At 48.7% G+C, this 23,169-nt stretch overlaps 1 protein-coding gene across 1 annotated transcript in view; it reads right to left on the minus strand.

Moving 5' to 3' along the window:
- Positions 1–15,173, minus strand: part of LOC144094734 (glutathione S-transferase 1-like) — a 47,262-nt gene extending 32,089 nt beyond the window's left edge. Inside the window, exons 1-4 of the mRNA XM_077628643.1 lie at positions 15,050–15,173; positions 11,605–11,744; positions 5,478–5,570; positions 4,885–5,003 (exon numbers count right to left, since the gene is read on the minus strand). Of these exons, the coding sequence (XP_077484769.1) occupies positions 4,885–5,003; positions 5,478–5,570; positions 11,605–11,737 (345 nt within the window). The 5' untranslated portion in view covers positions 11,738–11,744; positions 15,050–15,173. The remainder of the gene's footprint in view (positions 1–4,884; positions 5,004–5,477; positions 5,571–11,604; positions 11,745–15,049) is intronic.
- Positions 15,174–23,169: the final 7,996 nt, after the last annotated feature.

Here is a 23,169-nt window from a genome sequence, read left to right on the forward strand (position 1 = left end):
ACGCGCGAGCATTTCGGCGTCTGCGATTCCTGTCACTTGCTGATAATGCAGCAGACGGTCGAGGTACTCATTTGCTCCCGCAATGTCGTGGTACCCCGTGTAGGTAGGCAAGTCTATCCTAACACGTGGTGACTGGGCCGGGGCTTGCAAATTGTTTTGCAAAATACCCGCTAGACTCTGCATAACCTGCATTGCGTTCTGCAAGAGCACCTCGGATGATTGCGGACTAACACCCCCGGAGTTGGGCGCAGCCGCTGATGGCGTCGAATGATGAGGCCTAGATGCCTCATTGTTCGCGCCGCGGAGCGGCGAGGCGCCCGATGTGGAGCCCCCCATGCCAGGCCTAAGTCCTACCGACGCGTCAGGGGATGTTACTCGGCTATTCCGCGTGGAACGCCCAAGATTCACAAATTCAAACCCTTCCAACGGCGCGTCAAGTAGGGAGCCCTGGTTATGTGCCGCTGGCTCTGACAGCATAAACAAAGACTGCAAGTCACTCCTGTCGGCTGCCATCCTTTGTTAGGGCGACGGTAGTCGTTCGCTCCAACAAAGGTCACTGCTCTATTGCCTAGTTCGCCCCACGTTCGGGCGCCAAGATATGGGGTCACTCTGCGTCCAGCCGGCCGGGAAGGCGAGCTTCCGTGCAAGCTACACGCAGGCGTTATTTAAGCACGCAACACGTTTCCCCAACCCGTGGCGCAGAGTCGCAGCCACGGCAGGTCCGGACGAAATAGGCAACGGCAGGGTACGCTAGGAAATAGTTTATTATCCTAACGCGAGGTAAAGCACACTGCGGAAGAATGTTCTATCCGTAAAATAGATGTTCAGTAGCTCACCAAGTCGTTGACGTCGACCGGCGTTGGTGTTCGGGGGCCGGCGGGCAGCGGAAGGGGTCCGTGGGGTAGTTAGGTCAGGTCCGGCGGCGAGAGAGACCTTCCCGCCGCGCGATCACGCCTTTTATCCCCTCGGTCATTGTCTCCCTCGCAGCAAATCGTTACCGTCAAGCTTAGGCGTGCTACCCTCTCCGCAGAAGGCGACGCGCTGCCGTGACGTCACGTCAGTGCTGGGGCGGAAATGAGCAGAGTCGCGGGGGTGCCTTCTCTCCACATTCCTGGTGGCCAGCGCGCCCGTATAGGTCACGGTCGCCGCTGGCGCGGGGGACGAGGAGGGGATACCCGTGTATCCCACAGCACATAGTTGAGAATGCTACTGAAATTATTGTGTTATGTCTGAAGAGGATCGCGAAACAGTTCGATATATTCGTAATTCGATATACAAAAATGGCAGTATAGAAGGTGATCTGTAATCTGGAAGCAAAAATACATTGCGCCCACTATATATAGGGATGTACTTACTCCTGGTACGACGTGCCACCCGCCGCCGTGCTGGCAGAACATCACTCGCTGTACGTAACCTAAACCCACAGCAGACGATTGTTTGGAACTAGCCACTGCCTATCATAACGTATCTAATCCTGTTACTAGTACACTATAAATGGAGTAATCGCTCATTATAAAATTCCGGGGCAGTTGGGTTCCGCGACGCTTATGGCAGCAAAGCGAGCGAAGCATCCCAAACAAGGGCTCCCGCTAAGCCTTAGTTAGGTTGGCTTCACCGCATCACAGCAGTATGGCGTGGAAAAAGAGTCGTTATTATCCGGAGTACCCAGGGTCGAACCTGACCGCGGCGGCCTCGTTTCGATGGAGGCGAAACGCAAAGGCGCCTGTGTGCTGTGCGATTTCAGTGCACGTTAAAGATCCACATGTGGCCGAAATTATTCCGGAGCCCTCCACTACGGCACCTCTTTCTTCCTTTCTTCTCTCAGTCCCCCACTTATCCCTTCTCTTACGGCGCTGTTCAGGTGTCCGCCGAGATGTGAGACAGATACTGCGCCACTTCCTTTCCCCCAAAACCAACCAACCAACAGATCGAAGGCCACCCTCAAGCACTACCCATGTTAAACTCGTCAAACGATTTCACAACACTAGCGGTGCCACCAGCTGCCCAAGGCCGTACAGCCGACCAGTCTTTGTGAGAGTATATCTAAGAGCGCTAGTAGGAGAAGCGCCACTTGCAGGGAGCAGGCGCGTAGTTCGGTATGTCGAATGTCTGGCGAAATTCTAGTTCGTTATAGAGCGCAACTTACCTATACCTTGACGCAGGATTTCCAAGGTAATAATCTGTGTCTTCGATATAACCAGTAATTCGAAATATCTGAGTTCAATATATCTAGGTACGGCTGCATCGCGTATGGTCGGAACACCGACAAGAATTTAACCATAAATGTCCATATATATACTCCTAACAGTCTAGTTTTGAGCAAAAAAACAAAACAAAACAAGGCAACTCCTAAATAACTTTCGACTGTAGGGCCAGGACCACTTATTCCCTTGTCACACAAGCAGCCTTAACCGCACTAGCCGCACTTGACCGCAGTTGCAATGCCTTAAACCGAACTGTGGCGCTGCTACGTTTTCAGACACAGCAAACATGGCGATCACGTGGTCGTTACGCAAACGCATTTGTTCAACAAGTTTAAAGCTTATCAGTAATGAAAAACAATCATTTTCCGCTGGAAAATAAACAATACTTCCTTTAAAAAATATGTTCATTTTGTTTGGAGTACACTAAGCGTGTAAAACCGCGTCGGTGGCCTAGTCGTTTGAGTATCCGCCTCGCATGCGGGAGGTGAGGCTTCGATCCCCAGTGCCGCCGGGTACCCACCGGTGATACAATGGGTACAAGCTTTCCCATGGTCTGGTGCCCGGCTTATTTAGGGTGAAATGCTTAAAATAGGTCTTTGACCCCCACCTTGAGAGAAATAAACACCTTGTGCCATAGCGATATTTGGCCACAGATGCCCTTGCGCCATAAAAATTCATCGTCATCACCACCCCTTTAATCTTGTGTTTTTTTAGCTTTAGTGAATATTAGAGCCAGCCTTCCAACAGTGGCCGTTGCTGGCATCGTAGCCCTGTTTGTAGCCGCAGTTAGCCGGAGTATAGAAGACATGCAGTTGGAGGCGTGTTGTTTTTCTAACCGATTCCAAATATCTGGAGTCTGATTCGGACAATCGAGGACCCGATTGGGCGGAAATAGAAAGGCGTCAGCAACGGTGAATGAATGGGATTGGAAGTTTCCGAGGTTTTTAATAGCCTGCTCAAAGCCTGAATGAATTCGGGCGGCTGCACTGGCGGCTTCTGAGATGTGTCTGTGCTTAAAATGCGCGCAGAGATTAACGTACACTATATATTGAGGACCAACACGCCGAGAAGAAAACGTCCGTCTTTGTCTGCATCCGCTTGAGTATCAGAGCAAAACGATCTTCCTGCAGGTTTAATTTTTTTTTTTTGCTTGCATGTCGGACACATCTGTCGGAGAACAGGCGCGCTCCAAACATAAGCGTTGTGAAGAAGCATCGTTCTGTGGCAGTAAGCAGCCTGCCTTTGGAACGAGCATTTAAAAATATATGATGCTCTAAACATTAACGGGCGAAGCTTCTTTACTTTGACGTGATCCGGTGAAGCTTTAGGATATCGCAGTTCCTGCAGATGTGTTGCCCGTGTTTACCATATTGCGCGCGTTATGTGCTGGCTAACGCGACCAGAATTACCTGTAAGTAGAGCAACATAAAAAATATATTAACAAAAATTGCCTCACATTTCTTTTAACACGCCGCAGCCTGCCCTCTGCAGTGAAAGCGTTTAGTTTAAAAACAACGCCAACCACGAGTAACAGACAATACAACAGTACAGAGGGTGACATTGAAAAGAACAGCTCAAAGAGTGATACTGAAAACAAAAACGGAAATAAAGAGCTTGCTAAACGTACGAATTAAGGAAATCAGCAGTCCTTGTAATGCATTAAGGCTTACGGGCATTGAAAAGTTTGAAGTATAAACTATGAATTTCAAGATTTTAGGTGATATTAACGGCCATCCAACAGAACGACATCCTGTGACTGAAGGTGACCGACTCCGCGACCATTAGGTAACAGCTGCGGCGCTCTACCAAGCCTAACTACGGCGTTACCGCTTTCATGGGTAACTATATGCACGGACATGCACCCCGCAGCGAACATTAGTTAAAGAACACGCTACTAAAAGCCATGGAAGAAGGCACACAACATGCAGAGGTTATGCATTCGTGTTTGTCGGTGGCCAGACGTGTTTCGTTACATATAATTTCAGTCCATCTAGTTACAGAATACAAACCTCAATTCACAGCTCGCTCGCCTCTTCGTTTTTGCGAGCGGAATGGCTACTAAACGCTTCAGCTACGTTTAGTTTCGTGTTTTCATCCGTAACTGGCTATCATTCTAAGCAGCTAAGTACAGGACTCGGCATGCAACCACAGACTTAGCGCCTCAGCTTACAAGGCATGCTGTGTATCTCTTCGCCACTGTCCGACCCGAGTGTGTTCCTATTTGCTGCTGCCATTACAACCCGACAGTGCGCGCGTTACTCGTGGTTGCAAACCGAAATTCTCACTACAAGTGCCGACGATACAAGCTGAGCGACGAACGGAACTGACCGTGATCTTACTACGCGCATGTGTATGCGTTACGAAAATTTCTGTACATCAAACACGGTTCCATATAATAATCTTCAGAATGTAGTCGAAACGTTGTTCAAGATACGCGTATGAAGAACACTGTTCTACATATAACTTTTTTTTTAATTTTAACCGGAACATTGTTCCACATATTCTATCTTTTCCTTTATTTGGAGCACCACTTATATAAATGGACCATTTTTAATAGGTCCATCCAAGTTTTAGTTACTGAGCACGAATTCGATCGTGTCGCTTGCTGCTATTCCCCAACTCGGCATTATAAAAGCCTCTCTCTCCTCCTCCGTTTCGCCCCCACCTCCGTTCCACTTACGTCTTCTTCGGGCGCTAGTCTCTGCGGCTTGGCGTGACGCACGCTGGCGAAGAGGGACGCGATGCCCGTCACGATGGTCGCGCACTTCGTTGCTTCCCGGGCGCCCTTGCCCTCCAGACCTGCAGCAGAAAGAGCATATGCGAAGTTTTCCGAGGCCAGAAGCGTGGGATGGAAACTGACGCTGTGCTCACTGTATACCCAGATGTTAGACATAACACCAGACGAACAACCTCGGCACTGAACAAATTTCAGCGGCTCTCAAGCACCCAAACTGGACGCAGTTTATACAGCAACACCCCCCCCCCCCCCCCCCCCCATCGTATCGTTTTCCTCTTAGCTTTGAAGACTGACGTAGAAGCTTCAAGTGTCGGGTACTTGTGTTGCACCGAATCCGGATCCGGCATACAGTTCCGCAAACCCGGAGAAGCAGAAGACAAAATGGGAAACGCGACTTCGTGTTCGATGCGCGTTACTGCCTCTGCTACTCTGACCGCCGGAGTGACGTAGCGTCGACGGCGTTTAGTGATCTCCATTAAAGTGCAGCCTACAGGCGTCCGCGTTCCTGTCGGAGAGGTCACGTGCTCAGCACTCACCGTACTGCCTTGCGATGTATACGCAGATGGCGTAGTCCGAGCCCAGCATCTCTCCGTCCGCGTAGAGCACGGGCAGCGAACCAAAAGGAGCAGCTGTGCGCAGCGGAAGAGAAGGGCACCGTTTATTCTCGAGCAGGGGTGCGAAAAGAGAGAGGAAGAGACACCATGACCCAATGGCTTCTAGGTGAAAGACCGTATACGACACTGGGTGGCGTGTTGGTCAGTGACCTTCGCAACAAGAAGCGACTGCTCACCGGGGCACATTCCGGTTATTTCTTTACCCACTTTCTCTCTACTTGCTTGTCGAGCCCCTCGCCCAGCGCTTCCTGTGCTCTTTTGCCGTAACCATACCATACCATACCGTACCGTACCGTACCATACCATACCATGCCGCACGATACCAAACCTTACCATACATACTATACTATACCATACCATATACACCATGCCGTACCATACACACCATACCTACCACACCATATTGTGCCGTACTACACCATACCAGATACGTTTCTGCAGGGCTGAGGCTAACCATACCCTGGAGATCGGACAAGCGCATTTTTCTACGCGAAGTTCGGAAGCTCGCAGTTTTCTGCGAATTACTGTCAAAAACACACCGCATTGTTTTTTCTGTGGCAGTGTTAATTAACTCATCGGTGCGAGCGCAGGACAAACAATAAAATGAACATTTCGCTACGCATAGAAATAATTAGACCACTCCCATCAGTAAGTTAAAAGCAGTATCTTACAGTATCACACAGCTTCCTCACAACAGAAGGGATATGTCCGAGACAGCTGGCCTTGTGCAAGTCGGACGCGCTTTGTGAAGAAAGCACAAAATCAGTGGTTCTTCAATTTTTTTTTTCTTTTCACTCTCGTCGTAGTTTAGTCGCTCCTGCGCAAGCTGTCAGGAACTTATAGGAAGTGCTTAGCCGCAAAGCGGAGTGCGGGGCTGCTGCTTCGATAGCGCGGCGGGCGAAGCTCCTCCGCGGCAGCGCGGCATTTGTGGAACGCACAAGGCAGCGTCGCGTGAAACGCGCTCGCGGAGCGTGTTTGGAGCAAATCAATTTCCTGCGCCGGTCGTGGTGCACGGCTGCTGCTGAGAACAGCCCCTGCGGCGGCCCACAAGCCTACAGGTAGGCGGGAAGAGGGGGAGAGAGAGCTGCCCGGAACGCCTCATTTCAGTCGCGGTTCAATACGAGCAACGTCATTTGGCACGGAGGAAATTCGTGTTATGCCGGCGCCACTGCTGTGGCCCAGTTCGCACGTAATAAGCGTTATAGATCACGTGTCATACGACAGCGCCTTGTTGTTGTTGCTGCTGTTGTTCTCCTCTGTTCAAATGGCACGTGCGTTACTCTTGCTGCTATATTTGTGGTCGTTGCAGTACAACACTAGATTAAGTAAAACAGCCGCCGCGGTGGCTCAGTGGTTATGGCGCTCGGCTGCTGGCCCGAAAGACGCGGGTTCGATCCCGGCCGCGGCGGGAGAATTTCGATGGAGGCGAAATTCTAGAGGCCCGTGTACTGTGCGATGTCAGTGCACGTTAAAGAACCCCAGATGGTCGAAATTTCCGGAGCCCTTCACTACGGCGTCCCTCATAGCCCGAGTCGTTTTGAGGCGTTAAACCCCTTAAAATGAAACCAGATTAAATGAAACAAACCTGCTTATGGCATCCGTGCTCGCTGCAAGATCTAGAGCTTGGGCCATTATAACAAGTTCATTATGGGAAAGTAACATCTGCGACAGTTTCGTTGCTTCCTGTTTCTGAAAGTGCAGAATATAAGCACGTCAATCGTCATTCCCGGAATGGCGACGTAGAGCCATTCCATGTAATGATTCTCACATGCTGAAGCCTGCGCTGCGAAATGCTTTTTGTGAGAAAAGATGTTGTGAGAGATGCACGTCGTACTGGTTGCTTAGAGAAGCAGGCTTCCAAAACATTCGCCCACTTCGGAGCGAAGTTCTCTTATCTGAAACAATGGCAAGCATTCGACTCTCGTTCTGGACCAGCCCTCCGTCTTCACGCCTACCTCGCACCGAAAGCTGGAATGATACCAGAAAGGAAACTCGGCAACTCTGGTCGATACGCCTCTAGGCGCATTGTATGCTTTCATAACGTGATGAATGACAAAGACGGGCCGGCAGTTCTTTGACTGCCTTATTTTTATCGATTAATTAATGCATCAGATGCCCCTGTTGGGTATTACATGAGTGGTTCAAAAAAGGTAGTTTCTACCAGCCAGAAAAGACGCATAGACAAGAGTCGTTCTTGCTTTAATTCACCATCTATGCCACTTACTTAAGGGAACTTCATTTTTTTAATTATTATACATAGGTTACCAATCCTGACTTGGCGCATGCGTGGCTTTTACTCGGCCATCTGTTTTGAGTAAAATTCTCACTTGTTCGTCCAGCCAGTGTCCTGTGCTGTCCTCGCTCATGTCTTTTTTTTAACTGGTAGAAACCCTTCTGAACATGCATTACTAACAGGCCCACCATTCGGCCTTGCTACACGAGGGGTAGGTCGTTCCGGGCAACCCCGTCATAGCAAGCTGCCGGCGCATTTGTGATGAGAAATCTTGGAGGAAAAATATCTGGGCCTAGCCATGCATGACGACATACACATGGAGGCGGGAACGCCGGTCCCGTTGTGCTTCTTCTGCCCATCGTCTCGTCTGGTTAAGCCTAGTTTTCTTCGCTGCCCGTGCACTACTTAACCCACGAATGCACGCTTGTCAGAGGTCTCCTTGTCTCCCAACAAATAGCTGTCATTTCGCACCGTCTATCCCAATGGACATTAGAACCACTATGGACATCCTTCGGACGTTTAGGACGTCTCCAAGACGTCCAAGGGAAGTCCAGCGCCCATTAGGATGTTTCCTCGTTGGTTGTGTACCGCTGCGCCTGTCGTGTACCTGTCGTGTACTGTTAGTTGACAGCCCAACATGGACACTGATAAAAGATAGAGCATATCGGGCTCAAGAGACTCAAGAGAAGGTGGACGCCCGTCGTTTATTCCCGACGGCTGACTATGCGTGGAAGACAACACGCTTTCCTGTCTCAGCAGAACACCAACGACCATGTACTGGTTCCGGTAGCGCCTGGGTATGTCGGCCACGAAGTAACCATAAGCCACTTCATCTGGAAGCGCAATCAGAACAATAGAAGACGTTCTCATCCAGATTTCTCATCCACGGCTACTTGCCGCATTTTTATTCGCTGACTATAGACTCGGCAATCAGCCCCGCTGCCTGACACAAGGGGCCCGCATACGGCACGCGCCTTGTATCCGTATTATCATTTCTTTTACTTCTTTGTAAAGTTAAATGTACGCGCGCACTAACACAGTGACCAAAGCGAGAGGATTAGCCTCAGTGCTGACAGCGGAATAAAACAGTTGGCGCTGCGTACTGATCCCAGAATATGCTACTTTGCAGCACCTGAATGGGTTCATAGTGCTTTCTTACTTAGCGCATACATGTATCGACCCACAGGAACTGAAGTCATGTCATGCAATCACATATTATGTGATTGCACGATATAACCTCAGCTGCGCTTTTGCGGTGACCTTAAATATGAGCAAAATGAAGGCATCAGTCAATCAACTGACCGATCGATCCATAAAACAATGAATTACTGAATCGATAAAAATTGTTGTTCGTGACCTTGCCTGCAGAAACAAACAAACTTGTCCTCATCTTCCTGCAGCAGAAAGTTTCTTATGAAGCCATACCAGCTGCACTGAATTACATACTGCATCTCCCATCGCGCTGAGGTGGCTGGAAAGCAAATTACCGTCCCCAAAACTGGCGCTACGCTAAAACGGAGCGAGTCCCTGCAACTATGCGGGCCAGATGTGCGGGCTTGCAAGAACTGCGGGCCTGCAGTTTTCGTCTTTTCGTCTGCTGAGCTCTGCAGACGAAAGTAATTAACTGCGCTCGGTATGCAGAATTTCAAGACTACGCGCTTGGCTTAATTATCCGGCTCCCGTGACTAAAAATCGCACGACGGTAATAGAACTGTCGATTGATTAATCGGAGGTTTAAGTTTAGTACGATTCGTGTCCCTTACTTAGCATAAAATATCGCCAGAGCACAGGGGCAGATTTACGAGGGTGCCAACAACCTCCACTCTAGCCGAGGAATTTTGCATAGGAAAACTAAAATGGCCACCATTGTTGTTCTGCAAATAAAGGCCCAATAAATGCTCTTTATGTCATTGTCTGTAAAACACACGAAGATTTATTAACCTCAAAGGCATTGAAGAAACTAGGATATCTGCGAGGCCACGGCGAGACCACGGTCTGAGCATCCGCCTCGCATGCGGGAGGTGCGGGGTTCGATCCCCAGTGCCGCCGGGTACCCACCGGTGATATAATGGGCGCGAGCTTTCCCCTGGTCTGCTGTTCGGTCTATTTAGGGCGAAATTCTTGGGAAATTGGTACCTGACCCCAGCTTGAGTAGATGAAAATATCTTGTGGCATGGCGCTCTTTGGCCACAGATGCCTTCGCGCCATAAAAATTCATCATCATCATCATCATCATAGGATATCTCCGAGGGACACAAAGTTAAGTATAAATCACTAACCCGGCCATTACTAGAATATGTCCCTCCAGCCTGGAATCTTTACAAAAAATGCGACGTTAGCGAAATCGAAGCAATCCAAAAGAAAGTCATTCGTTTTATATGCTGCCGATACGATAAGAACGTTTCGCTTTCCACAGCGTTTTGTTCTCTATATTTACAACCGCTCTCAGCTAGTCGACTCACTGAATCATTAAAGTTTATTTGTTACATAATTAACGCCTCCTGCCAGTTTCTGCAGATAACTGCCTAATTCTTTCTAAACCATCTACAGCAATAAGTAAGCATTAGCTAAACATCAGCCTTTGCTTAGCCCGCACAAACGCTTTTAAATGATTTCTTTCCGCGTGCAATTCAATGCTGGAATTTTTCACCTGTCTCCTCTCGTTCTCTCTCTTTAAATTTATTTTTAGCCACTATTGAAAAGTGGGATCTCTCTTAGCATTTTGCCTGTATTGTTGCTCGTATTTTTTTCTTGTACTATTCATTTTTGCTTCTATTATTTCATATTGCCGTATACTTCGTTGTTGCAATTGATGCCTTTCACATCCACTCCTGCGATAGCCCTATGAAGGACGCAGAAAGTTGATGAACTTTAATTATTTCGCCACTTGTGGTGGCAAAACATTGCAGAATGTAAGAGACTGGAATCTATATGAGGCAAAATATGACTATATAGTGCATAATTAAGTGAATTAGAACAATTTCTGAATGCCATACAATTATAAGTATGTACACTAATGGTCAGGCGCATGGAAAAGCTCAATATAAAAATCCAAAACTGTTCTATCAACTGCCAGCGAATAAATACGACCACAGAAACTAGGTTGTTTTGCCCTTATAGTTAGCCTTTGCAGCGAGTCATCTTCCAGCAGGCCTCCTGCATCTCTGGCGGCTGGCAACATGACCTTGCTTTGAAAAACATTTTAGTAAAGGACGTTTCTGCACTAATGAGAGAAACTGATGTTCATTTGCGAGCACGAAATGAAGATAGTCTTCCCTTTTCTTTTACAGTATTTATCGAAAGTGACACGAAGGGCTTTTAAATGGTAAAAAATGACCTCCTCTGTTTCGGGGGCAATTTTTTTGCCAACAACAATAACTGACCCCCCCCCCCCTTTTTTTAATATAAAGTTCAATTAACGCAAGGTGCATATATGAGACCACCCCATCCAACCGCCTCCTCTCATACTTTCCCATAAATTCGCTACTTTCAGAGCAGTCAGTATTTACTGAAACCTATAGTACACCAATTCCGGCATGCCAAAAGCCACTTCCTGATCGCAACGAAATGCGTTTTTCAACACTCTACTGCAAACTTCGCGAGCGTGCGCATAATACAGTTGTGCCGACCTAACGGGGTTACAGGCAACGCAAGTTATTTCCTTCATCGCGTTCTCCGCGCTCCATGCCTCCACATCCACCTCATGCTGGTTTTGGAGCGTACCAGCAGCTCATTTACGAAAACGCGAGCGTGTGCGGGGAAGAAAGGATTACAGAAAGCACGCGGCATGCGGTGGCAAGTGTTTGGTTCGTTTACCGGCTTCTGCCTCGGCCGCCTTGGACTTCTCGTAGGTGACGTACTCGAAGTCGACGCCCGCGTAGGTGAACAGTAGCGCCGCCAGGCGGCCGGACGAAGGAACCTTGTAGTCGACCAGCTTGTACTGCGGCATGGCTGGCCTGCGACGTGTACGTGCATGCACGCGAACAGGGCCGTATACATTGTACAAGCCTGTCCGCTTTGGCACGTTTGAGTACAACATTGAGGTGGGCCACCCAGACAGGTGTTACTTTCGGCGCTGTGGCCCAACAAATTTTGGCTATTTCGACGAGTTACGTGCACTGGAGAGGTTGCTTTGCCTGCAAACTTCTCTAAAACGCACGTATTTTGGCTTCATGTACGCAAAATTTTTTGGTCCGTAGCGCCGAGGGTGATGCGTTTTTGAAATTCTAAAAACTGTTGTGGGTATTAGTTACGGTAGGCTACACGCCTCTCATTAAATGAGGAGATTAACATTAATAGCTAAAAGGTACTTAGTAACAGTTAACCAGCCTACTGTTAGCACGCTTTAGCTCTATTCTGATGCGCTGCGCCGCTGAGAATGCTATGCCAATAAAAAAAAACGTTTTTATATCTCAGAAAGCCTACATTTTAAAACTGCAGAACATCTGAGATGAAACAACTCGTATAGTGTCGATGCTTTATGCCATGTCACAAAATCACAGCTTTGAGCAAATAACAGTACGTCCTGTGTTCGCAGTGCGGTGAGTGCTGCAGTGATATAGATTTAGGCAGTATGTTTCTTTTTTTTTTCAGTGTGAGAATAGCGCTTGCGAACTGTAGTTTACTATTCCACTTTCTCTCAGAGGTTTTCAGTGAACCTGGTTTCCTACTGATTTTTTTCTTTCTCTTATCTGTGTATACCCGTGAGCGAAAAAAAAAAAAGCCGCCACCTCCCAAATCTCGCACCAGAGCCACACTTGAGCCCAGAGGTGACAAAGCTGCTGTTTCTTTTTATTGCTTATTGTACAAATTAGGAACAAAATTAAGCGCTAAACTAGAACAAAACTACTGACAGTTTTGTTATTTAGACCGGCATTAAAATTCAAAACAAACGGACGGCTCTTTCTTTTCCTCGTAAGTGCGCATCTCCAAGTATCAATTCCGGCACCACCACGCTCTACAATTTTTTTTTTAGCCCTACACTATACAAACGAGCTTTTTCCAGAGCAGCTGGCTAACGATGTCTAGCGAAAGTGAGGTGCATCACACATGGTAACCACACCAAGAGGTTGCAATGCAAAATAAAGGCGCGCAGATCATTAATCAAAGGCGCAGCAGTGATCGAAGACCTCATTGTTTCTGCAGATTCCTGCTACTAATCATCGTCCGGCTCAAGTCTGAATCTGATGGAAACAATGTGCCCAGTATTCCTATAAGGATGAACGCAATGCAGCGTGGGGGAAATAAGGCTGATTCGTGGCTACTAACATTAAAATAACTTACAATATTGTTATAATGTTACTTAATTACGTTACAATGTTAATAACTCAACGTTACAATAATATTATTACGGAACGCTATGTCTTCACAACGTCAATCTTGCCGAGCGCTAGGGCACTACAAGTATGGTCACGGAACACGGCTGATTTAAACCACATTGAGGTGAACTGAAACATTAAAGGAAAAGAATTGCATTGTGCGTGGTCCGGGTCCGAGTTGGAAGAGGGAAAAAAATATTTTATACCATTGCGCCTTTCAAACATATTCAGTGTTTGAGAAAATTATAAACATTGGTATTGAGTGGAGAAAAAAATCTAGTATTGAGCGCTGTTCGAAGGTGATCGACAGGGTGATCAGCACAGCTACATGTAAAAGGTGCGGATAGGCATCTTGACGTGTACTCCGATATATATTCGAGGAGCTAGTTTATTACAACAAATCGCACCATTACATATCCGAAAACTGCTCAGACCCTGCACTCTTCGCAGCAAATTTTCTGGTATGCGCTATGCATATATTACTCTACATGAGTAGATAATTCAGGAAAAAATATCAGATGGGGTTAGGATGCAGGGTAGGGGGCCATTAATTTTCATTGGCAAAAGACACACTGAGAGCTGCATACGTAAAACAAATAAAAAAGTTCGAACCCGCTGAATATTGCTTACCTGTTGACGTCAGTTCTCATGCTGCTACCACAGATAACAAATGATTCATATGCTTCTGGTAATCAGACTTTCTGTTGGGCTATATTTAAAGTGCAGAAACATATTTCGTATCTTACGCCATTTTAAGATGCCTCGGGGTCTGACTGTTCCGTCTCCAAACTAAAAATAAAGAACAATTTACACTTGAGTCGAATTGGTGTGATTGTTCAATTCATTGCAGCTTGCACGGCCAAACTTGCAGAGCTGGAACTTTCTACACTTCAGCGTCGATGGACTGGTGTGTCCTTGTTGGAAGTCATTCCTTACAGACAGGAATTCGCGTAAGTGCAATTGCGTATCGTAGTTGCGCCGCGCCTTACCGCGATTGGTCGCTTGTTTCTTCGCCCACTGACAGTGACTATGTCGACACCCGATATCCTTGACGTATCTCATCCGGAATGCTTAGCACACTGGACATTGCATATTGCAGAAATCCAGCCTTCTGCAAGAGGCGAAACTTATACCCACAAGCATATACTGTGTATGCCTCTAGCTCCTCCACAATCTTCTCGAGGCGCTTGTGTCGACACACCAGCCGCGACCATATTCTCAGCTCACAAAAAACGACCCTCGACCATAGCACATTACGTAACTCCACGAAGCCCCTCTGACCACCCTCTGAAACTTACAGCGCTGCTACTGTGCCCTAACCAAGGGCACTCCTCTTATAACTTAGTACATTCACTTCTGGCACCTTCATGTGACCGAATTTCAGAGCATCTTACTGCTGTGAATCTAAATGGCTATCTAACACACGTGTAGCTCCGAAGTGGTGGTACGCGATTAATGTGTACCTGTCTAAACACGAGTCTCTGACACGTTCAAAAGCTAGACAGTACTGCGACTGAGTATTTGTTTTACGATTCGCGAATTTAGAAAGGGCGAAACGCACTTACGAGACATCTCTCCGGGAAGAGGATGAATCGCTTCTTTATAATTTTGATGAAATCATCTCGATTAAACCGCGTCAACCGCGGTCAACATAGTCGCTAAGATCGCCACGCTATAACTCCGGAATCAAGGCCATCTAGAAGGCCCGCTTACATCGATAACGGCCAATGGCCTTCTCCTAATACAGTCCTCGTGCCGCATACCGAAACAGCAAAACTGCCGCACGTGCCCTGAAAAGGAAGTGAAAAAAGCGCTCGCGCGCTCGCATTGGTTCAGAATTGCCAACTCCACAGCAGCTGCAGCACAGCGCGAGTATATGCCAACAACGACCAGCGTGCTTCCACAGAAAACTACTTCGTCATGCGTACAAATCGCGCTCTTACCTGGATGTTGAGAAAGCCAGGGGATGCCGCGAGCCGTCGATGAGGCGAAGCCCGACTGCCGGCGCGAAAGAGGATGCGGAGCGGTCGAAGAAGCGGCTCGTTCGCCTCGCTGCCTCGGCGCGGATGCGAGGCGAGGGCGAGAGACAGAGAGAGAGAGAGACAGCGTGTGCGAGGGAACCGCCAGGTGCTGCGCGATAGCCCTGGCTCTCCAGGTTTCCTGCTTCCCGGCTTTCGTGAAAAAAAAAAAAAAGCCTCCAAGCGCCGGTGCATCCGAAGGGCCTCTACGACGCGCGGATTAGGGCTAGTTAGGCAAGCCAGGTCTCTCTATTATTACGGATACATTGTTGCTACGCGACGCCAGAAGGCATAAGCCATGCAAATTAAGCGGGCTTCATTATTTTATTCACGAAGAAAGCCAGCTAAAAGAAAATCGTTTAAATACAATTGTTAATTGGCACTGTAAGCGTATTTCTTGTTTCCTCTATAGTAGGATCCAGTTACATTACATCGTTGCCTGTCGTGTTCACATTTACGATGCACGTATTCCGCACTTGCGGAGAGATTCGGGGTATGCACACTGGAGAGTGATATAGGAAGAAGGTGTGCAGGACAGGTACCGTTCATAAGATTGCACGACCAGCCACGATTTGCATCGTGCATTGCCCAAGTGTCTCCGTACCCTGCACCAACGGCACCGACTCCGTGGCTCGTGCCTGAGCACAGCGTTCAGCCAGGGACGCGGTTTTTCGCATGCGCTTGGGCCCTCCCCCTCAATCGATATCGCTGCACCGCGCTCGGAATTGCCACCTCCGCGGAGGAGTCCACGGGAGCGGAGGACTCGACTCGCCTACGCGAGGAGAGAGCTAGACACCCCGCCGTGAGGAACGCTGGTCGCCCGCCGTTTTTTTTTTATCCACCCGCCTTGTTCCATTGTCTGCGGCAAAAATCGATTAAGAAAGCGGCGCACAGATACAACCTTCCGTGGGCAGCAGTTGCCTCCTCTTATAATGATGTGGGCTCCCCGGCTCTGCTGACCAAAATAACGTTACTTCTTGCGTTCGTTTTTGTTGGTCGTATATCTGAATACTCATCGCACGCTTGACCTTTACTCACCCCACACGTCACTCCTCCATTCAGTTCTCCTAACACTTTTTTTCCTTGTTCTCTGTAACGCCACTTTGTTTCAGTGCGCAGATCCCTTCCAAAAGCAGCTCCTAGCTTTTACATTCCCTGTCCATTTCGTCCCCCATACATTTTTTTTTTGTCAAGCAAAAAGTTTAAGAAACGGAGGCAGGCGAAGAAAAAGAAAAGAGAACTTAATCTTCTTGAAAGCTACCCGCAGTTTCCGAAATTAAACGGTGCAAGCAGCAGTTTTACGCACTCAGGCCCGTGGAGTGCATATACCGGGTGTTCCAGCGAACGCTTTCAAAAATTTTCAAAAGTAGACTTTTGGGGGTAAAAAGATGGCTTATGCGGCATAGTATTACCAGTGTTGGCGCACACCAGAAAACCTATGAATCGTCCTAAGTGGTAAGCTGGTTAACTAATCTTTAATTAACTGTTTAACTAGTAGAGTTAGGCGCCTAGTTTCAAATAGATATTTGTAGCCGGTCGTTAGTTAATAGACATATCAGTTTTTAGAGTTTCGAAAACGCGATTACCCTCGCCGCTGTGGCTCGACAGCATTTGGCTGCATCGTGAGAAAATACATGCGCTTTCGAAAGCATTCAGTCAAAGCAACCCCTCCAGTGCACGTAAATAGTCGAAAAAAGCCAAATTTTGCCGAGCCACAGTGCCGAGAGTAATCGCGTTTTCGAAATTCTAAAAACTGATAAGGCTATTAACTAACGGCCGGCTGCTAATCTCTTATTGCAACTAGGCGCCTAATTAAATTAGTTAAGAAGTTAATTATTAAAAACTAGTTAACCAGCTTTAAGACGATTCACCGGTTGTCTGGTGTCCGCTAACACCGGTAATACTATGACGCAAAATTCATATTTTAACCCCCAAAATCCCATTTTTGGAAATTCCTGAAATTTTTCGCTGAAACACCCGGTACATCAACTGCAAGAAGATGCTGAGCAATTTTTACCCCCCGCTAATGACGCCCTGCACAAACGTGTGAACGAGCAAGGATGTACAATAAGCGGTTTGTCAGCTGTTTTGAAGAAAATGTATTTTTCAACAATTTATTTTTTCTTCAATGAAACTCTCTCTCTCTCTCTTCCTCCGTTAAATACTTCGATCAGTCACGTGTTCACTTGAGAGAGAGAGCAGCCTAAAAGAAGGAGCTGACTACATCCCGTTTCGGTACACAAATTAAAATAAGAGAAAAAGATGCATCTCAGTAAAAAAAAGTCAGGTTCACTCCCGTTGCATATCCCTGAATGCTGCCAGATGCACATCATTCAGGCGATCCGTCAGCGATTATGAAGACGATAAGTGATGATGATCATGATAGATGATTCACTAATGAGACTCGAGACGGGCATTTTTCCTATCCTAACTTCGTCTAATTACGGCAAGTACAATTAAGAACTTTCTGAATTACATCCTTGGGTACTGATAACACTCAACTTTGCAAGGAAACGATGGAGTTATAGCACTCCAGGCGGATTTCTTCCTTTTTAATTTTTATGAGGACTCAAAATGTGGACCCACACACTAAACAATTTCTCACCCTTTAGGGTGTAAATCAGCTTTCCCCAGACGAACACCCTTTTCCAATTGTTCGGTGCTAAAAAAGGGTGCCGAGATCAGCACCCTTAAGGAAGGGTGTACTTAATGATACTTTAGAGGATGTAATGGTTGTAGCCTAATTAAAGGGTACTATTTTTCCATAACACCTCTACGAATGTATGTTGGAAGGGTGCTCCACATTGATCCACCCATGAAGCAAAAGACTTGGATTGATGCGCGCCCTCTGAACTTTCGCGCTGTGCACCCTTCCTGAAGGGTGCTGATTTCTGCACCCTTTTTAGCACCTAAAAGGGTGTTCTTCTGGGGACAGCTGATTTGCACCTTTAAGGGTGAGAATTTGTTTAGTGTGCAGTTTGAAAATTTTCTGCTTGATACGTACTGAAACACAGGCGAATAGCCCTTCCGTGCATATTGCATTAAAAATGACAATTTCGGAGCAAGATCGCACGTTCTGGCCAAGGGCTGCACATTTTACGCGGTCCCCAAGCGCTGCCTGCAGAATAAACAGCGCACATGCGGCCTAATTACGCACGCAGCTAGCGCTGTTAGTTTGGGAGTATACACATAAATTTTAAAAAATGTGTTCTATGAAACAGCCTCGTTCACGATATTATGGTAGGAGCCAAACCGTGAAAAAAATGTGCAGCATCTGCGATTTTTTCAGTCTCCAAAGCTCTCCTTCTGTTCCGATTATCTCTGCTCGCGCATATACCTATACGTGCACTGGTTCTTCGTTCAACGGCAAAAGCCTCGCTAGTTATCTCAGCGGCCCTTTCAACTGTGTCGACTTTTTCTCTGTCTTGAACCCACAGTTTCACCACTTGGGGAATGCTTCGGTAAAATTGCTCAAGGCAAAAACACTCGATGAATTTGTCTCGGCTTTCGTAAACCTCGGATTCTTTTAGCCCCTCTAGCAGATACGTCTTTAGGCCATACGCGAAATCAGGATAGCCCTCGCTATCGTTTTTCATTCCGTTCCTGAAGCGCTGTCGGAAAGCTTCGGCTGACAGCCGGTACCTTTTTAGCAGGCTGGCTTTGACTTTTTCGTAGTCAGCTGCGTCTTGCGTGCTAAGTCTCGCTTTGACTTCAGCTACTTCACATGGCAAGAGTGTCAGAAGCCGCTGCGGCCATGTACTGCGAGCAAAGTTCTCCCTTTCGCAAGTTCTCTCAACGTTTCCCAGGTACAATCCTATGTCCCTTCTACTTTCATAGGGCTGCATGAATCTGTTCATTCTATATGATTGTACATCGCTTGCTCTTTCAGGAGACTCGGCTCTCGTACTGTCGCCTTTTTTCCGATTTTCGTTTTCAAGCTGCAATCGCTTTAGATTTCTTTCTTCTTTTTCAGCTTCCCACTTTTGCCGTTCCTTCTCTTTTTCCCATTCCGCTTCCCTTTTGTTTTTTTCCTCCTGATCGGCTTTCTCTTTACGTGCTTTTTCCTCCCGTACCAAATTCCATGTATCTACCAGCTGATTGTCCTCTACGTGTTTTTGAAATGTCTTGCATATTTCAGGTTTTGTATTTTTTTTTTGTAATTTTGCCCTGTAGTTCTATTGACAGTTCCTCGCATAACAAGTCCGGCTTTGACAATTTCATAACGTCCATGACAACGCTTTCTCCGCTTTGGCAATGCTATCTTCAAATTGTCGTGAGATTACTCTTTCTCAATTGACATACACTTCCCAGTGATTCTAGATTATTCTCTCAAAATCTGAAGCCTGGCGAATCCTATAGCAAAATGCCGAAACGCTTACCGGTTGAGAAAGCACGATGCCGCACGGTCCATCCCAGCTGCTGCCAACCAGTTGTTAGAGATGAGGAGTCCTTGAGTGAGCTGACCCTTTCAGCGCCGCAGGCCCCTTCGACGAATGACGCTGTCGGACTTGGTTATGAAGGAAACTGTATAGGGGGTTTATTTACATTATTTACAAGATTTAGGAACCCATTGGAGGGTGATGGGGGAAAGTTGGAGGATCTGAGAATATCTGAGAATGATCGAGGATTCCTCCTTCACGGCACTCGTCGTCCGGTTTTAAAAGGGTCCGGTCCCTAGGATTCCCCAGGTTCGAGGAGGTCTTCGCCAGGTTGGGCGTGGCCTAAAACCTGTGCTGTCGTACACACACACCCCATCACATAGAGACACGCCCCCGTCACATGTCTCGACGGAGAGAGAGGGTGCCGCTGGACCATCGCCCCCTCCAGAGAGAGCGTTGTCTTCGCGTCCAAACGACAGTTCTCACGCTGTCAAGCCGGACATGTCTTCCGGGAAGTCCGAATGGGCGAGGCGCCGGTGAGCCGGCACAGTAGAATGGGTGAGCCACCCCTGCTCGGGTTGGCGGTCACTAACGTCCTCCGTAGCAATGTTGTTTACAAACGGCGGCAGAGTCGTCCGTCTCGAGTCCAATAACCCATGCGGGGACAGACCGTGGGAACCAAGATCCCTATCGCCGTGCAGGGACACCGGCTGCAGGTGTCCCGGGCCGACTATGCAGCTAACCCAGACGGGTTGTCGCCAGAATCCTTACAGCACCCACCTTGGCAGTTAATGGTTGATCGCGAGAGGTTGGTCACCCCATGAACGTTGCGCCCTATTGCTGCAGTGCCGCGTGTCCTCCACAGCGTTACCATCGCTAATGAAAGGAGCCCACATTTCTATCTTACCACCGCCACGTACCTATAAAAGCGCGATTGAGGCGTCCACTCTCCCAGGGAGCCAGTTATGCGCCTTCCTTCCCTCAAAATTATCGGAGTCTATAGAGCGTTGTCAACGCCAACGGCAATGAACACAATGAACACCGAAGGTGTAAGATTCTGTGCCGCGTTTCTCCTACAATGTTGTGAATGCCAACGCATGCAGCGCGCATCTGTCACTACCGCCACGCAGGTTAAAGCGCGACTGAGCTGCCCACTGTCCGTGGGTCAGTTATGCACCTTTCGTTTGCTTTCGAAGAAAATTGAAGATAGATAGGTTTTGAAAATTGGTTTTGAGAATAGAAAATGGCACAATAGGTCTCACATATATCAGTGGACACCCGAACCGCGCAGTATGAAAGGGATAAACGTGGTTGGGCTGAAGGTCGTTAGGGTAATTTGCCGGTTTTCGCGACGACTGCTTTACATAGCGCATTGAAGCTTTTCGCTTCAATATTAAAAGCGACGCCCTTTTATCTGTGTCACACATAATAAGCTGATGTAAGTATGTATCGCCACCCACATCGGCCGGTGGTCGGTGGGGTGTCGGCGCCAACCGTGCGTTTCACAGCATTGTAGCGTTCTCGCAAAGCTGTGATATGCATACCTCGTATATATGACGATCTGGAAGGCGTATAGCTATGAAGGTGAGACTTAATCCTGGCTCGCAATGTGTAGCCGGTCCTACATTTCCGGGCACGATGCTCGTACAGGGCTCCATGGAGAGATGCCACCTCATGACCCGACAGCGTGCCACCCACGTATTTCCATACGAGACCGAAGCACGCAGTACACAACTTCGGATTACAGGAAAGCCAGAGTTCACATGAGGAACAAACGGCGTCCTTGCACAGGCCTATGAAAAACCGCGGATGAGGGTAACCGTGGGCCTAAGTTCTAGCCAGAAGACTTGAGACGCCACATCGACAGGCGCGCAACACGCATACTGACATAATATTCGAAATAAAACACGAAACAGCACGACAGTGAATAACCAAGATGTATCCACAGCAGACAAGCTGAAGACGCTAAACAACAAAAAAAACGTCCTCTGCGGCTGCAGCCGCCAGTACTGGGCGAAACGATGGTCGTGAGCGTCAGCGTTCATCGGCACGGAGATGGAGGTGAAGGGTTCGCATGCGGACTAACGTTGGCTTGAGGTGCGGCGTGAAGACAAGCACTTGGTCCTCTCTGCGCAAGTCCCTGGACCTTGACGTTCAGCCGGAGCTGAGAAGCTGGCATCGAACTCAGAGCTCGAACAAGGCCCCGCCGCGGTGGCTCAGTGGTTAGGGCGCTCGACTACTGATCCGGAGTTCCCGGGTTCGAACCCGACCGCGGCGGCTGCGTCTTTATGGAGGAAAAACGCTAAGGCGCCCGTGTGCTGTGCGATGTCAGTGCACGTTAAAGATCCCCAGGTGGTCGAAATTATTCCGGAGCCCTCCACTACGGACCTATTTGTTCCTCTCTTCTTTCACTCCCTCCTTTATCCCTTCCCTTACGGCGCGGTTCAGGTGTCCAAGGATATATGAGACAGATACTGCGCCATTTCCTTTCCACCAAAAACCAATTATTATTATTACTAGCTCGAACAAAGCCTCAAACCAAAGAGCAAGTCACCGCTGTTAACGGCGGCGAGCGCACCGAACACTCAAAAGCGGGCAACGCTCGCGCCTTCCCGCGTCCTACCTCCCATCATACGTCAAACGCGCCCTTTATTGCATTATTGCTTGTGCTGGCTCCGCTTCATGTTTATGTTCACTAAAGCGGTAAATAAGGGTAGCGAGAGGACATCGCAGAAAGTGCACTGACATTGCACAGCACACGGGCGTCTAAAGGGGCGCTCACATTAGCGGGAAAACGCGCAACGCCGGGCGTTTCCCGCGTGCCGCTTCCCGCCCAAGCCGGTTTTTCTCCCGCGGACAGCCTGCTCTGCCGTCCCGCGGAGCGATGGGTTCGGTACCTATTTTTCCCGTGCCGGTGACCAAAACAGCCAATGGGCGCCGACCGTGAACCGTGACGTCGGTCCCAGTTCAGTGACCCCGTCGGCGGAGGCGGAGGCTGCGCGCGTCCGGCCGGCCGGCCCCGGCCGGCCGGGCACTCGGCGGCTGCTTTGCCAGGGCGACGGGAGGGGAGCTAGCAGGGTGCGCTTTCCAGTCTTCTCTAGTGTCACGTGACTATCCCCTTCTCTTTCTGCTCGTTCGGGTCCTCCCTCAGCGCCTCCTCTCTCCACATTCCAAGACAACCGCAGCGTGAAAACGCGCGCAGTGTGAGCGTCATTCTGAGGAGCTGCGAGGCAGCGTCGACGTTGACGCTGTGCCGGCGCGGGAAGCTTCCCGCTAGTGTGAGCGCGCCTTTACGAACACACTAGCGGAAAAACGCGCGGCAAGCCGCTGGCGGCACAATTCGCGGCGCGAAAGGGACGGCCATACCGGCGGCAAGGAGTGCGCGGGAAAGCGCGACACTAGCGGAAAAACGCGCGGCAAGCCGCTGGCGGCACAAAGGTACGGCCATACCGGCGACAAGGAGTGCGCGGGAAAGCGTCGCCGCGCAAGCTCTTTTCACGCCAAACCGGCCGAGGTCCCTGCTTCCGGAGGAGCGCGCGCGGCTCCGCTGCCGGCGCTGGAATGTAACTTTGGTAGGAGCCAAGAGGTGGCTGCTCAGACGCTTCCCACGTGACTAAGTCGGGCTCCTCTCATTGGTCTCCCCGCTCCGCGGCACGCGGCAAGCCG

The sequence above is a fragment of the Amblyomma americanum genome, chromosome 6 (genome assembly GCF_052857255.1).
Source record: "Amblyomma americanum isolate KBUSLIRL-KWMA chromosome 6, ASM5285725v1, whole genome shotgun sequence".
NCBI classification, from domain to species: Eukaryota; Metazoa; Arthropoda; class Arachnida; order Ixodida; family Ixodidae; genus Amblyomma; species Amblyomma americanum.